The sequence below is a fragment of the Rhinopithecus bieti genome, unplaced genomic scaffold, assembly GCF_001698545.2.
Source record: "Rhinopithecus bieti isolate Rb0 unplaced genomic scaffold, ASM169854v2 scaffold_46389, whole genome shotgun sequence".
In the NCBI taxonomy this organism is placed as follows: Eukaryota; Metazoa; Chordata; class Mammalia; order Primates; family Cercopithecidae; genus Rhinopithecus; species Rhinopithecus bieti.
Window position 1 is genome coordinate 103,664 of NW_016818836.1, and position 17,173 is coordinate 120,836.

The 17,173-nt window shown below is 41.1% G+C and overlaps 1 protein-coding gene across 1 annotated transcript in view; it reads left to right on the forward strand.

The window, feature by feature from the left end:
• Window positions 1-17,173, forward strand: part of RMND5A (required for meiotic nuclear division 5 homolog A) — a 67,170-nt gene that overhangs the window by 40,250 nt on the left and 9,747 nt on the right. Inside the window, exons 5-6 of the mRNA XM_017857569.1 lie at window positions 13,585-13,751; window positions 14,740-14,905. Coding sequence (XP_017713058.1) covers window positions 13,585-13,751; window positions 14,740-14,905 — 333 coding nt within the window. The remainder of the gene's footprint in view (window positions 1-13,584; window positions 13,752-14,739; window positions 14,906-17,173) is intronic.

Sequence of the window (17,173 nt, forward strand, 5' to 3'; positions counted from 1 at the left end):
GCTCAAGCAATTCTCCCACCTCAGCTTCCCAAAGTGCTAGAATTACAGACTTGAGCCACTGTACTCGGCCATTTCTCAGTTCTGAGAAAATTTTGTATAGTTCTAAAACCAGCCCAGATGACTAGATAGAAATTCTTGTATAAATTTATGTAAAATTCCTGTATAAATTATAATAGATCTCACTTAAGAACTGTACTGCAGTGTAAGATGCATATTACCTTTGTAGAATTTGTTTAAGCAAATTTCACATTGTGACACATCTGGGAGATAAATTCAACCAAATACCTGTAACACCTCTTAAACAAAATATGGCAACAACTACTTTTTTTTTCTTTCCAAAGAGACAGTCTTGCTCTGTGGTCCAGACTGGAGTGCAGTGGGATGATCATAGCTCACTGTACCCTCTCAAACTCCTGGGCTTAAGTAATCCTCCTGCCCCGGCCTCGTGAGTAGCTAAGACTACAGGTGCGCACCACCACACCTGGCTAATTTTTAAATATTTTATAGAGACAGGGTTTCTCTATGTCGCTCAGGCTGGTCTCAGACTGCTGACCTCAAGTGATCCTCCTGAAGCGTCAGCTGCCCAAAGTACTGGGATTATAGGCATGGGCCAATGTGCCCGAGAAAGCCGACATACATGTAAACATGTAATGGGTTTGCCAGTTGTTTTATAGTGATTAGCAAAATAATACTTGGGTTGTCATTCAACGTAATATCCACTTATCTATGCGTTTCTTAGTTTGTTTTCATTAAACTTTGTTCATATGTGCTAGTCATGTACATACTATGACTATATCTATAGTCAGTGGCACATAGTATTTGCTACCTCAGCCTTCAGAGTACTCCAGACTTTTCCTAAGACCCTTTTTAACTTTGTGCATATATAAGATATGTTTCTTATTGATAAGCATGTTATGTATATTGATTATTTCTGTAAACTTTGTCTATTATTTATAGCCTTAAGACAATTCCTCAGGCAAATAGAGGACTTGTTCCATAAGTAAAAATTTTTTCATTTCATGTTTCTGGGAATAGTGTTTAATATCAGCATGAGAGAGTGTAGTGGTAATTATAGTTAACTCTTCTTGAGTGGTTATTATATGCCTAGCATTGTTCTAAGCATTTTACATGTTTTAACTTATTCAACCCTCATATTAACCTATGAGGTAAGTCATCTTACAGAGAAGCAATTAAGGCCTAGAAGATCCTCTGTGAAAAAAAGTCAAAATATTATATGAGAAATGCTTCACGTAATAGTCCCCCAATATTCTCATTTGAGATTCACTTTAACTTATTAAATGTATCATCAAGCCAGGTGCAGTAGCTCACACCTGTAAGCCCAGCACTTTGGGAAGCTGAGGTGGGCAGATTGCTTGAGCCCAGGAGTTTGAGACCAGCCTGGGCAACATAGCAAAACCCTATCTCTACAAAAAATACAAAAATTAGCTGGGCATGGTGGTGCACGTCTGTAGTCTAAGCTACTCGGGAGGCTGAGGTGGGAGGATCACTTGAGCTCGGGAAACAGAGTCTGCAGTGAACCGAGACCACACCACCACTCTGGAGCGGGATCTTCTCAGAAAATATATAAATAGAAGTGAAAATGTACCATCAGTAATCCTACAGTAAAGAAACTCATTTAACTTGGTATAACCCAGTGTTTTCTCTGCATATTTGACCAAACAATCTTGTTTTCTCTCCAGATAACATATTTGAAACCCATAAAATTGGAGTTATACAAAACATAAGATTTAATAGAAATTGTCATTACAACAACTCAGATTTTTCCAATTTTTGCCTATTACTTGTGGATGCATAGCAGATACTGACTAAGCATCTTTCATGAGCTAAGTACAGATAATTCCCTTTATTCAACTTATAGCAAAAATTGAATGATATGGGATACCAATTTGGGGAATTCTAGTTAAGGTACAGGTGGGAAGATATCTGCCAGTTATGCAGCCTCCCATTTGTTCCTGCTGGGAAGGATATCATGGAGCTCACAAGGGAAAAGAGGAAGGAGAGGATGCAGCAATTCCTCCAGGCTGCCTAGGCGGTGAAAAGGCAGAAGTCAGCCAAAAAAATTGAGGTGGCTAGGCCGGACACGGTGGCTCATGCCTGTAATCCCAGCACTTCGGGAGGCCGAGGCGGGCGAATCATCTGAGGTCAGGAGTTCGAGACCAGCCTGACCAACATGGAGAAACCCCATCTCTACTGAAAATACAAAATTAGCCAGGTCTGGTGGCACATGCCTGTAATCTCAGCTACTCAGGAAGGCTGAGGCAGGAGGATCGCTTGAACCCAGGAGGCAGAGGTTGCAGTGAGCCAAGATTGCGCCACTGCACTCCAACCTGGGCAACAATGAAACTCGGTCTCAAAAAAAAAAAAATTGAGGTGGCTAAAGGCCATTGAGGGCCTAGAAGGGAAGGAAGCTTGAAGAATGTTAGTTGTTTAGTTGTAGCAGTGGAAAGAAGGCCCAGGGGAATGGTGATATTGTGGAGAGAAGTGGCAGAACAACACCTAATTACATAGGTCTAATCAGGACCTTGCCTACTCCTGTGTTTGTGCCCTTGCACCTCTGAGTTTGTACAGATTTTCCCCCTCGTCCACATTTCTTTTATGCTCACCCAGATTGTTTATTTGCTTTTTGAATTTCCCTTGGTGCCTAGGGTAGTGCTTACCTCTTAGTAGGCCCTCAATGAATAACAGTAATCTGAAGGAGAATTTAGAGCAAACGTCATCCTCTTTCATGGTGACAAATAGAAAGCCAAAAATAGTGTTAACGAGAGAATAATAGTAACTTAATACAATGAGGTCGGGGACATATTAGAAAAAACAGGAACTGTCCTTGTAGCTGTGCCATTATTAACATACATATTGAAAGAAAGCAGTATCTTTAGGGGAAGCTACTTGATTGCCTTCCTAAAGGTGTCTCAAAGAGTAATACTACCTTGCTGGATTTGCCACAGTCTAGTATCTGACTTTCAGCCTTGCAGACTTGGAAACTTGTTTTTGGTGTCCTTGTTTTGTTTTGTTTTGTTTTCACTAAGAACAGGCCTTAAACGATAAAAACCTGAATTGCTAAGCTGCGTGTATAGTTTGGATTAGTAGGGGCTGTGAAACTAGCTTGTGGTAGGCAGGTCCATGTGGAAGGCACATGAGCTTGCTAAGCCTGGAGTTGGAACAAGAGGAGATTGTTCTAGAAAATGTTCAATGTTGGCCGGTTGCGGTGGCTCACGCCTGTAATCCCAACACTCTGGGAGGCCGAGACAGGCGGATCACAAGGTCAGGAGATCGAGACCATCCTGACTAACACGGTGAAACCCCATCTCTACTAAAAATACAAAAAAAAAAAAAAAAAAAAAGAAAATTAGCCGGGCATGGTGGCAGGCGCCTGTAGTCCCAGCTACTCGGGAGGCTGAAGCAGGAGAATGGCGTGAACCCAGGAGGCGGAGCTTGCAGTGAGCCGAGACGGCGCCACTGCACTCCAGCCTGGGCGACAGAGCGAGACTCCACCTCAAAAAAAAAAAAAAGAAAATGTTCAGTGTTCTCAGGCTGAAATGTCCTGATGCCATTATCTCCACAATGGAGGTTGTGTTGCAGAGCCGTTGGGCAGTTCATACTTCATTCGCTGACTCCTTTTCTCAAAATTGTCCTTGGCTTGCCTTGGTCAAGTTTTGAGTCTGCATTAAGTATCCCAATAGGTAATAAATATAAGAGTACAAAATAAAAAGGCACAACAAAATAAAAATACAGTGAAAAGTAAATCTCCCCACCTTTGCCTTCTAATCACAGTTACTCTCCAAACAGGCAGCCACCCATTAACTTTTTTCTTGTGCATCCTTCTAGAGGTAGTCCATAAGTCCACAAGTTTATGTGGGTGGTAGTTCCCCACTTATCCTCAAGGGATATGTTCCAGCACCCCCAGTAGATGCCTGAAACCACAAATAGTACTGAACCCTATAAATGCTGGTTTTTTTTGTATATATGCATACCTTTGATAAAGTTTACCTTATAAATTAGGCATAGTAAAAGTAATCACAATAATAAAATAGAACAGTTATAACAATATGCTATAATAAAAGTTATGTGAATGTAGTCTCTCTCAGAGTATCTTATTTTACTGTACCTCACCTATTTTCAGACCATGGTTGACTGTTGGTAACTGAAACCTCAAAAAGTGAAACCACAGATAAGTTGAGACTCTGCTGTATTAAGTTTATGTACATTTTTATGCACAAGTTGTTGCATACTATACACAGTGTTCTGCTCTTTACTTGAAAATGTTTGAAATACTTACCTGTATCAGAACATAAAAAACTGTCTTTTTTTTTTTTTTTTTTGGTGACTGCTTAGTGTTCTCTTTTAGGGATTATACCTTAATTTTATTTAACCAGTTCCTATGGATGGACATTTGTAGTTTCCGATCTTTTGCTTTATAAGTGATGCAGCATCGAATATCCATTGCATGTTATTTTGAGCATGCCCACTATATATGTAGGGAACATTTCTAGAATATTGGGTTAAGGTACATTTAAAATTTGGATTGTTCTTACCATATTTCTCTCTATAAAGGTTGCCCTGAAGTACAACCCTAGCACAAAATAGCAAAGATCATTTCACATCCTTCTTGTCACAGCTGATTTTCCTTCCATTAAAACAAACAAACAAACTTTGTGAGCCTGATACTGATAGGTGTGGTAGGGGAAGAATGACATGTCGTACTTTCAGTTTGCATTTATCATATGAGTGAGTTGAGTTCAACCACATCTTTTCTAGATATGTTCACACCTTCATTGTGGCAAAGGCGAAGTCCACTAGACCTCTGGCCTGGACTAAGTCTTTGAGGGCAATCTTAAGGCAGAAGCGACCACTGCTGAGATATGTGACCACGTATACCACAAAATCATTTCCATGGGCCTGTGGGAGCATTTCATCACTGCCTCTAGGGAACCTTGTAACACTTTTTTCAAAGAATTTGCTAACAGCAAAGCCTCAGTAAAATGCCGTACAGAAAGCAGCTGGCCAGGCGTGGACACTCACGCCTGTAATCCCAGCACTTTAGGAGGCCTAGGCGTGTGGATCACCTGAGGTCAGGAGTTCAAGACTAGCCTGGCCAACATGGCAAAACCCGGTCTCTACTAAAAATACAGAATTAGCTGGCGTGGTGGTGCATGCCTGTAATCCCAGCTGCTTGGGAGGCTGAGGCAGGAGAATCCCTTGAACCTGGGAGGCGGAGGTTGCAATGAGCTGAGATTGTGTGCATTCCAGCCTGGGTGACAGAGTAAGACTCCATCTCAAAAGAAAAAAAAAAAAGCAACTGAATGGTTATGAGAAAGGGAAGAGAGACGTTACAGCATTTTTCACAGAAGAGAGAAAAAAAATTACTTCAGATCACGGAAGGATTTAGATTGGACAGGCCATGAACAGTATCAGGTAGGCTGCTGAAATATGGGAGGACTCCATCTCCAAAGTCAGCAGATAGGTGGGTATAGAAAGAAGCCACAGGTTTCTTCGTGGTGTGTGTGGCCAGTAGTCCTAAAGATGAGAAGATGCTTGACAGACTTAATAGAAATTCTAGTACCAATGGGTAAAACTGTTTATAAGCAGGAAATAGTTCTAGAAAATGAAATTGGAGGAAGCAAGCAGAGGTGCCTGATCACAGGGCCTTGACTATCACTGGAAATGAAGGTAACAGTGATTCAGCAATTTCTAGTGTACTTCTTCCGCATCCCCCCCCCACCTCCGCTTTTTTTAGTTGAATAGAGATGGCGTCTCACTATTTTGTTGCTCAGGCTGGTCTTGAATTCCTGGGCTCAAGCAGTCCTTCCACCTTGGCCTTCTAAAGTGCTGGAATTACAGGCATGAGCCACAGTGCCCGGCCTGGTGTCTGTTTTCTTATTCCTACTCATGGCTTCTTGTAGGTGAGTGGTCTCCCTGACTCAGGCACGTTTTAATAGCCACATAGAACCACAGAGGAAACAAGGCTCTGATATATGAGCCAGTCTAACAGAAGGAACAATCAAGGCTTGAACAAGTTGGATTTTTTTCCAGAGGTTGATTTATTTTTCTTCCCTCCCCCACCTTTTGGTCTTAATTTTGAAAAGGCAGAAGAGGAAAGAGTTAATGGATACGTTTTAACTCACTCTCTATGCCCTAAGTCTGGTGGAGAAAGCATACCTCTTAAAGAGAAACTAATTGAAAGGTAGAAAGAGGTGCCATTTTTCAGAAGGATACAGAAAAGAAAGAATAGAAAAGCCAGAAGAGAAAAAAAAATTGCGTTGATAACACTGTTTTCTATTGTCTATTTTATATTCGTTGCTGGTGAAAGTTTATAGAAGTTCCAAGACTGTAGGTATTCCTTAGGAAGAAGAATAGACATTACCTGAATACATCCTCACCAAAGACTTGAGCAGTATTGGAAATGAGTGCGCAAGCCGTGACTAGAGAAATTGAGAGTCTTCATAGAAAGAGAAAATTTTAATGGTCCCTGAGAATAAATGTTTAAAACATAAGAAGCTAAACTAACTGAGAGGCTAATACACACATGATAGAAAAGAAAAGGAGGAGAACCTGGGAATACTGATACGCTTGTTTTCTTTGTTTTTTTGTTTTTTTTTTTTTTTTTTTTTTGAGACGGAAGTCCTCACTCTGTCGGCCCGGGGCTGGAGGTGCAGTGGCGCCGGATCTCAGCTCACTGCAAGCCTCCCGTCTCCCGGGTCTTACCACCATTCTAGCTGCGCTCAGGCCTCCAGAGTAGCTGCGGACTACAGGCGGCCCGCCACCGGGGTCGGGCCCAGCTAGTTATTTGTATTTTTTTTTTTTTTTTTTTTTTTAGTAGGGGACGGGGTTTCACCGATGTTAGCCCAGGATGGGTCTCGCATCTCCGACCTCGTGATTCGCCCGTCTCGGGGCCTCCCAAAGAGTGCCTGGAATTACAGGCTTGAGCCCACCGCCACCCGGCCACCGTTGTTTTTTTTGGTGAGTAGTGAAAGCAGGCAGTAAATAAGGCACGTCATATTTAATGTATTTTTAGAAAAGATCATTACGAATCTGCTAGAGGCTTGCTGTTGCTCCGAATATGGTGACCGACATGCGGCGTGATTTGTAGCTTCCGTCACCTATCCTCTTCATTACTGAGGAACCTCATATGAGGAAGGATGTGTGTGTGGTGCTTGTGTGCCTATTCATTAAATAGAGTCAGATATGCCCAATACCATAGTTTGTGCTGCGTTTCCGTTAAATTCCATGCTGAACAAGGACGAGACTCGGGGACTGCTGAGATGAGTTTACCGCCATGGTAGTACGTTCCAGCAATACTCAGCCCCATAGCTGAGAGATTACCATGTGTGAAAATATCTAAGAAATGAAACAGTTAAGTGCTTCTTTTCAAGTCTCTTAAAGCAAAGCTTATGGAGTTCCGTCAGCCTTTTTGAGTAACGTTTATCTTTTGTCGAGCTTTGCCTTCTCTGAATTTGTTACGAACATTTGATTCATAGTTACTAAGGACATTTCACCAGGATTCCACACCTGTGGAGTAAAGAAGATAAATGTCATTCATTCACCCTGAACCTTCAGCCTTTTACGCCCCAAGAGTATAGCCTTAAGCGAAATTAGAAAAAGAGGTTCTTTGGTAAGTCCTTTAAATGCGCTGTGAAAGGTTTAGTGGAATGTGCTGTGGATTGGCAAAAAGGAGGCTTTTGTTTTTCCGAGTATTACTTAGAAATAGACACTAAACAGGCTGGCCAAGCACATCTGTATAGATGAGAGAGAGTGACGCGCGCGTGTGCTGTACTGTTAGCTTCCTGCAGGAGAACCGCTAGACTATGAAGGTGAAATCTTGTATTCCTATTTTGGAATGATGTAGAATGTCGTGAAATGATTGGAGGTAACCATGCTGCCCAAGTCTTTTTCACAGGCCTGACAAATGTCGCGGGATTAATTAAAGTGCTAATATTTCTGCTGAGCGGTAATTGTATAGATGCGGCATTCGTTCTGAACTTAGTCTTCTCGTAAGCTAATATTGTTTTGGGTTGTTGGTGGAAAGTCCCCCAAAAGGCTCGTTCATCGTAAGACTGTAGTGCGCCAGTGACAGGAGTGAACACTGTTGATCTTGACTGTCACTTTTGGCGGTCTTCAGTGTTTCTGCTAAATGCGAGTATTCCGAAGGTGACAGTGTTCTCGGGCGTGGTCCACGCTGGAAATTTGGGGATTCAGAATTTTTTAAAAAAATTCATAGAGTTAATAATTTCACTGCATTTTTGGTTTGCGTTGCCTTCCCTCCCCTACCCACCCACACCATCTCTTACTGAAGAATACAAAATTAGCCCAGGCGTGTTGGCACGCGCCACCTGTAATCCCGAGCTACTCGGGAGGCTGGGGCAGAAAAATCGCGTTGAACCCAGGAGGCAGAGGTGCATGTGAGCCCGAGATCACGTCACTGCTACTCTCTCTCTCTCTCTCCTTCCCTCTCTTCTGGGCAGCAGAGAGAGACTCGTCTCAAAAAAAAGAAAAAAAAAAAAAAGGCTAGGGGAGGAAGGAAGTGGCGCAGGGGCAGGGCAGGACCTGGGTGAGAAATAGAACTTAATCTCATTCTTTGTAATTCTTTAAGATTTATGAGAATGAGCCATAGACACCCTGACCTCAGTTTCTCAAACTTTATGTCTTTCCTTATTTTATCAATCTGGAACTTCCTTGTCTTTATAAAGTAACCTCTTACCACTGAGATCTCTGTGTTCTTTCTCTCCTGTTTTTTTTTTTTTTTTTTTTTTTTTTTTTTTTTTTTTTTTTTTGAGACGGAATTTCACTCTTGTTGCCCAGGCTGGAGTGCAGTGGCGCGATCTTGGCTCACCACAACCTCCGCCTCCCAGGTTCAAGCAATTCTCCTGCCTCAGCCTCCTGAGTAGCTGGGATTATAGGCATGCGCTACCACACCCGACTAATTTTGTATTTTCAGTAGAGATGGGGTTTCTGCATGTCGGTCAGGCTGGTCTCGAACTCTCAGCCTCAGGTGATTGACTCACCTCGACCTCTCAAAGTTCTGGGATTACAGGCCTGAGCCACTGCACCCATCCCTTGTATTCTTTATTGAACCTATGGGCAGTCTTTGCAGGTTTCTAAGATATATAAATTCATTTTTACCACAGTTTAGTTAAATAACACCTGGCTGCCAACAACACAGTTCAGATTTCAGTCACCATGATGTATTAGCTGTGAGCAATTGTATAAAATACAGACTTCTCTGCCAGCTCTTCAGTCTGTACATCAGGACGTAACAGGCACATCATGGTCATAACCAGTTCTGTCACTTCACTCTTGATCACTGCGCATCTACTGTCAGTTACCCTCAGGCAACAAGGGTGTAGTTGTGTCACCTCCTTAACTCCCTTATCCATGTGACATTTTACAAAAAATAAGTAATTGGAAGACAGACTTGGCAACAAGAAAAATCTTAGAAGTGAAATTGAATGTGATTAGAAAGATTTGAAAAGGACAACAGCAAGACGAAGCTAGGGCAAGACCTAAGCCTACAGGAAGCTAATGGTACAAAGCATATTGGAAAAGTCACTTCACCATCTTTTTACTTACATTGCGCTAGAATAGCAAGATGCTTGTGGTTTAGATGGAACATTTACTTCTACTTTGGATTGAGAGAGAAAAGGGGTGTGTGTGTGTGTGTGTGTGTGTGTGTGTGTGTGTGTGTGTGTCCCAGTTTGGCTACTATTCGGGCCAAATTGATAATAGTTGCCTTATTGAAAGAAGATGGTAATTACAAGGATATTGAAGAACTTCACTGCCAGTAAAAGATGCTTTTTTTTTTTTTGTCATGTTCAGAAATTGTGAATTGACTATGTTAAGCTTTCTGAGGAAGATGTTATTGTGAGTAAGAATGCTGCTGTGAAATTTGTACTCAGATTTCAATGGTTCGTTAAGGCAGATGTTAACGATGATCATCACAGAAGGCAACTCTTGATACCAGAGCTTAGCAAAAGGCATAGAATAGTGAAGAATAGTGAACAGAGTTAAAAATAGATTCACTTTCTTATTAGGAGGCAGCTGTGGAAAGTGACTTTGAATAAAACCTATGCTTATTTGGCCACTTAACTGTGGCCAGGGAATTGAGGTCAACAAAATACAAATGTGGGTTTCTGGGTACAGTCCTGGAGGTATAAGAGAGAGGTCCTATCATGTCAGGTAAGGATTTCACCTTAATTGCTTACGTGTGCTTAAATGTTTGGGAGAGTTAAAAATGGGGTGTCTCATCCTTAGTTTAGAAAATGACATTTTGCCAGGGAGGGAGAAGCTTGGAAGTCCCTTGCCTTGTATAATTTAGTTTTAATATAATATTAAGAGGTTAAATGAGGACAGTACATTGTTTCAAAACGAATAGGATGAAAAGAAATACGACTTTTAAGAAATATGAAATCTTGTGTTGTATGTATGAGTTTGGGTTTTGTGTTGTCTTCTCCCTCCCAGTTCCTTTTTGTAAAGGTATCTACTTACTTTTCTAAATATTTCTTGGCAAGGAAAGGGGAGGAATTAAGCAATGTTAGTTTTTTTCTTATTTCATAGCCTTGTTTATAGCAAAATTTGAAACTGTGCAAACATAAATTTAAGTAGTACATTAAAAATTATATTTGTCTAAATAAATGTCTCTCCAGGTTAAGTGGAGTACAGGTGTTTCTAGCTTATAAAGCTAAAATTGATAATTCATAACTTTCAGGAAAAGTAATTTATAATTACTCTATAGGCCTGTTCGTTAAAAGGAAGTTAAGACATTTTACTTTTACATTAGCTTAAAAAGTTATTACCTTTTAAAGTATAAAATTAATATATGTTCATTACAGAAAACCTGGAAAAATATAGGACAGCATAGACTGTTATCAGTGCTGTTCAGCTGGAATTGATTGGTGTGTCTTCCTGGTTGTTTCAGACCCCTGGTGCTGATCTAAGAGTTGGTGCCTTGTTCCAATTAGTCACAGCCCATGGTGTAGCAGTTGATAAATAATACTTGAAATACAGAGTCATTACTGTTAAACATTCTGGTGTCTAAAAGTTACTTTTAAAAATATATCACACTTTTGGCTGGATGTGGTGGCTCATGCATGTAATCCCAGCACTTTGGGAGGCCAAGGTGGGTGGATCACCTGAGGCCAGGAGTTTGAGACCAGCCTAGCCAACATGGTGAGACTCTGTCTCTATAAAAATGCAAAAATTAGCTGGGTGCAGTGGTGCATGCTTGTAGTCCCACCTATTCGGGAGGCTGAGGCAGGAGAATGGCTTGAACCTGGGAGGCAAAGGTTGCAGTGAGCTGAGATCGTGCCGCTGCACTCCAGCCTGGGCAACAGAGTGAAACTCTGTCTCAAAAAAAAAAAAAAAAGTGTGTATGTCTATATCTCATCACATTTGTGTATATCACACTTTCAAGCTGTTCACAGTGGCTCACACCTGTAATCCCAGCACTTTGGTAGGACAAGGCGGGAGGATTGCTTGAGCCCAGGAGTTCGAGACCAGCCTGGGCAACATGGTGAAACCTTGTCTCTACAAAAAATTACAAAAAATTAGCTGGGTACAGTGGCATGCGCCTGTGGTGCCAGCTACTTGGGAGGCTGAGGTGAGAGAATCGCTTGAGCCTGGGAGGCAGAGATTGCAGTATTGAGCTGAGACCGCACCAGTGTCTATGAACTTTTCCTTTTTACTATTGACTTTTTTAAAATTAAAATTTGTAGTTACTCTATTAAATAGCTCCAGTCTTTTGACTTTACAAGCCCTTACACATACACCCCATATCAGAAACAGAAAAAAGAAAAATCTTACTGCCTTTCCTTATTTGCTAATAGGAAAACGTACTTATGCTTTTATGAGTGAAGGGGTGTATAAACTTTTGGAAAGTGATTTAATTTAAATGCACTACTTGGAACTGGAAATCCATAAGGTGCCTGGCAGGCTTAGAGACTGGCAGCCTGGAGACTGCAAAAAGCACAGTGCTGTTAGTACTGTTGATTGATGTAGGGCATTCACAAAAGACCACTGCCAGAAGTACTTTGCTGGTTGGCCAGGCTCACACCTGTAACTGCAGCACTTTGGGAAGCTGAGCCAGTAGGATCACTTGAGCCCAGGAGTTCAAACACAGCCTGGGCAACATAATGTTTACAAAAACATGTTTTTAAAAAATTAGCCAGGAATGGCAGCATGCACCTGTGGTCCTAGCTACTTCAGAGACTGAGGTAGGAGGATCACTTGAACCCGAGAGGCTGAGGCTGTAGTGAGCCGGGATTACGCTACTGCGCTGCAGCCTGGGTGACAGAGTGAGACCCTGTCTCAAAAAAAAAAGTACCTTATTGTCAGCAGGTTTACCTCACTTGGTGTTACCACTTGACTGCATCATTTTAGTGCCAGGCAAGGAACCAAGGCTTACAAATTTAGGTAAGTATTTCCAAGATCCAGATGATTAATATTTTAAAAAGTCACTGACTTTGAAGTCAGAGAAGCGTCATGATTTGACTGTAAGATGTGAATACATCAGCAAGTTAATTTGAATGTTTATATGCATGTGCAGCCCTTTCTGGGAAGGTTAGGACCCAGTAAAAGTGCAGCTCTGTGAAGTCCAATCCCAATCAGCAAATTCATTATAAATAACTTGAAAGGTTTTACTCTTGTAGTTGGTGGAGTTACTCAGATTTTATATTCTTACACAGTTCAGATTCCAGTGGTCTTTGGTGGATTGGGTTAAGTGGGGAGTATTTGTCTTAACTGATGGTCAAATTAAATAATATAATGCTAACAGCTTCTATATGTTAATATATTTAGAGAAATAAGGTAATGTTTCCTTATTCCCTTATCGCAAAATTTGATTTTAACGGCTAACTATATACTTTCCTGCCTTTGCCCTCACCTGACCTGGTAGTACCAGTTCAAGATTGATTATTCCAACTGTTTGTTCTGTAGAAGCCTGAGGTGTTGTATTTTTGGCTCAGTTAAAATAGAATCTTGTTTTTTCCCTTACTAGAACTGTGTTTGTACAAATCATTTTGCACAGTAAGATTTACTATATGATATTTGTCTAGCTTTATCTTCCTGATCAGACTGAAAGCACCTTGGGGGGAAATAACGGTATTTACTGTTTTTAATCCCAAAGTGAATAGCACAAAATCTTGGAACTATTGAAAGTTTAAAAGTATAGTTGCCTTTCAGGATCTTTGATTCATGCTTGTATATATCAGGCCAGTTATACAGGAAAAGGGCAGTGGATCTAGGCAATCTAATTGTGAATCTCATGGCTGACACCACTTCAAAGTGTGGTCCTGTGCAAGTTCAGATGCATCATGTGACACATCAGAGTCATTCTAGTGATTGTCATCTACCTTAATGCTTTTTTCTTTCACTGGCTGAAGGGCCTCTGCCGGTGTAGTTATTGGTGGTTACTTTCCTGACAAAAGTCTGGGCCCTAGGGATTGATGTTACCATAGACTTCCACAAGATGGCAGACCAAGCCCCTTTTTTGTTTTACTGGGTTTCAAATAGTTTTTAAGACACATTGCTTATGCTTTTGATTATTCTTAAAGTTTTTTTTTGCCTTTTCTTTAGGTGGGCAGTATCAAACCGGGAAATGCTTATAGCTCAAAACAGCTCCTTGGAATTTAAGCTACACAGACTGTACTTTATTAGCTTGTTAATGGGTGGAACCACAAATCAGCGAGAGGCATTACAGTATGCTAAAAATTTTCAGCCATTTGCCCTAAATCATCAAAAAGGTGAGTCTGGAGTCAGATGTTATTAATGTTTGAAACAGGGCTATAGCCACCACTATAACTTAACGGTTCTTGTTGGTTTGTTTTGTTTTTTGTTTTTGTTTTTTGTTTTTGAGACGCTGTCTCGCTCTGTCCTGGAGGCTGGAGTGCAGTGGTGCGATCTCAGCTCACTGCAAGCTCCACCTCCCGGGTTCATGCCATTCTCCTGCCTCAGCCTCCCAAGTAGCTGGGAGTATAGGTGCCCGCCACCATGCCTGGCTAATTTTTTATATTTTTAGTAGAGATGGGGTTTCACCGTGTCAGCCCGGATGGTCTGGATCTCCTGACCTCGTGATCCACCCGCCTCGGCCTCCCAACATGCTGTGATTACAGGCGTGAGTCGCCGCGCCCAGCCCAACTTAACGGTTCTTAACTAGAGCTAATACATGTTTGCCAGTAAACAGTTGTGGTTGATAATCACAGGAAAAGCTCTGACTGGCTCTAGAACAAAAACAAAAATATTAAAGCCTCTTAGAAGTCAGAGATGTTGCAGATTTTGGAATTCCATATTAAACTGAGAGGAGATCTGAGAAAGAGCAAGGTGTGCACTTGCTCTCATCCACCCCAACCTGGCTGTGTGCTGCTTGTTTTGCCACAACAAAGTGTCAGAGAGCCAAGGCAGCAAATGTTAACCCCACGTATCTGTGTAGGAATACATAAACTCTGCAATCAGAGATAATGTGATGACATAATTGTTACTCCTGTAGATAATGGTAATTATACTATGCTGTATATAAGAATTTAAATTATAAGTTCAGTATTTTCACTCCTTTCCTTTTCTCTCCATGCTGTTTAATTTAGGATGAAGGAAGAAACCAAGCTTAAGGACCAGAATTTTAAAGACCTGTTAATACATTATTTTAGGCTATATCAGTATGGGTGGGGGTATTCTTGCTTTTCGCAGCTTATTACTGCAACCAAACTAATGCTTTCTTGCTGGTACTTTTTTTAGACATTCAGGTTTTGATGGGAAGCCTTGTGTACCTGAGACAAGGGATTGAGAACTCACCATATGTTCACCTACTTGATGCAAACCAGTGGGCTGATATCTGTGACATCTTTACACGGGATGCTTGTGCCCTCCTGGGGCTCTCCGTGGAGTCCCCTCTCAGTGTCAGGTATGGAAATTGGCCTTGTCTGTTATTGAAGTATGCACTGCATTAGTCACCTCCCCTTAACTTGTTTGGTTCTTGATGTTTAAAGCCAAAAGAATTTTTGTCTTTCTGAAGAAGAATGCAATTGGTATTTCAAAAGATATCACAATTGGCAGTGACACTGTTTTAGAGAAGCAGTTTTGAAAGTGTGGTGTGTGAACCTCACAGGATCCTGAGAGCCTTTTCCATTGTATTGACATTAGTACAGATGGTCCAGAAACAGTGGTGGACTAAACTGCTAGAGCCTTTACACAAGTCGGGGCGGTGGTACAAATTCCACAGATACTTGCTGGATTCCTCACCACCACACCCTTGCAGTTTAAGAAATGCTAGTTTTACTTAACCACACCTATAATCCCAGCATTTTGGGAGGCCAAGGAGGGCAGATCACGAGGTCAGGAGTTCAAGACCAGCCTGACCAATATAGTGAAACCCCTACTAAAAACACAAAAAATTAGCCGGACGTAGTGGTGGGTGCCTTTAATCCCAGCTAGTTGGGAGACCGAGGCAGAAGAATTGCTTGAACCCAGGAGGCGGAGGTTGCTGTGAGCCAAGATTGCGCTATTGCGTTCCAGCCCATGCAACAGTGCGAGACTGTGTCTCAATTAAAAAATAATAATAATAAAGAATATTCTTGACCTGGTGTGGTGGCTCACATCTGTAATTCCAGCACTTTGGGAGGCTGAGGTGGGGGGAATCTCTTGAGGCCAGGAATTAGAGACCCACCTGGGCAACACAGCTAAACTCCATTTCTCCAAAAAACTTTTTAAAAAACGGATGTTCTTGATGAAACATTAAAATTATTAGTTTTATTACATCTTGACCTTTCAGTACACATCATCTTAGTAATTTGACAAAATAGGAAATCCACATAAAGCACTTCAGTTTCTTGTCAAAGTATGGTAATTGTCTTGAGAAAAAACATGTTGTTTTTTGAGTTATAAGCTAGCTGGTCACTTTTTTTCATGGAATACTTTTTTTGTTTGTTTCTTGTTTTTTTTCTTTTGTTTGTTTTTTTTGAGATGGAGTCCCCTGGCTGGAGTGCAGTGCTGCAGTCTTAGCTCACTGCAGCCTCCACCTCTTGGGTTCAAGCGATTGTCCTGCCTCAGTCTCTGGAGTAGCTGGGATTACAGGCTCCTGCCACCATGCCCAGCTAATTTTTGTATTTTTAGTAGAGACGAGGTTTCATCACGTTGGCCAGGCTGGTCTCGAATTCCTGACCTCAGGCGATCCACCGCCTCGGCCTCCCAAGGTGCTGGGATTACAGGTGTGAGCTACCACACCAGCCATGGAATAGGTTTTACTTGAAAGAATCATTAACATAGTTACCCACACTCAGGTTTTTGGCAGTCTTTTTTTTTTTTTTTTTTTTTTTAATCTTTTTTCTTAAATTTTTCAGAGACAGAGTCTTGCTGTGTTGTTCAAGTTGGACTCCAACTCCTGGGCTCAAGTGATTCTCCTGCCTCAGGCTCCTGAGTAGCTGGGACTACAGTTGTGTGCCATATCACCCAGCCATTTTTTTAAGTGAATGAAACAAGCCTGTCACATTTGAAAGGTCTTAAGTATTGTCCTACAAAAGCATGCATGAGTAAAAGAGTCATTCAAAGTACAAGACAGACAAATGGATTTTAATGTAGCAGGGTACAAAAAGTTTAATGGTAAAGTTTCAGATTTTGCTCTGCAACCAACCTTTAGAAAACAACTACCTGTTTTGGCCAAAACTGAAAAGTCAGTTTTGGTGTGGTATTGAGGAGGAGTTTCTACAGTGATCCAAAGCGATCAAAGTAGTGCTACACATATGTGTGAAGCAAGGTTTTTTTTTTCATTTATCTCAACCAGAAGAACATACCACAATAGATGTAATGCAGAGTAAGCTATAATAATCCAGCTGTCATCTGTCAAGGTAGGCATTCAGGAGATTTGTAAGAGTGTGGAACAGTACCACCTTCTCACAAATATAATTTTGTTTTGGAAACTGTAGGTTTTTTTTTTTTTACAAGAATGCTGTTTTTAATAATGGCATGGTATTTTATTTTACGTGGACTAATCGCAACTTTTATGTTTCTCATTTTAATTTCTAATGCATTAAAGACCCACAAAAAGAAAAGCTCTTTGAGATCCTTAATATTTAAGCATATAAAGGGGTCCTGAAACCAAAACATTTTAAGAATCTGTTTTAAGAAAATAACTTTTTTAACTCTTCTGTTCATTTAATTCCACAAATGTTTTGTA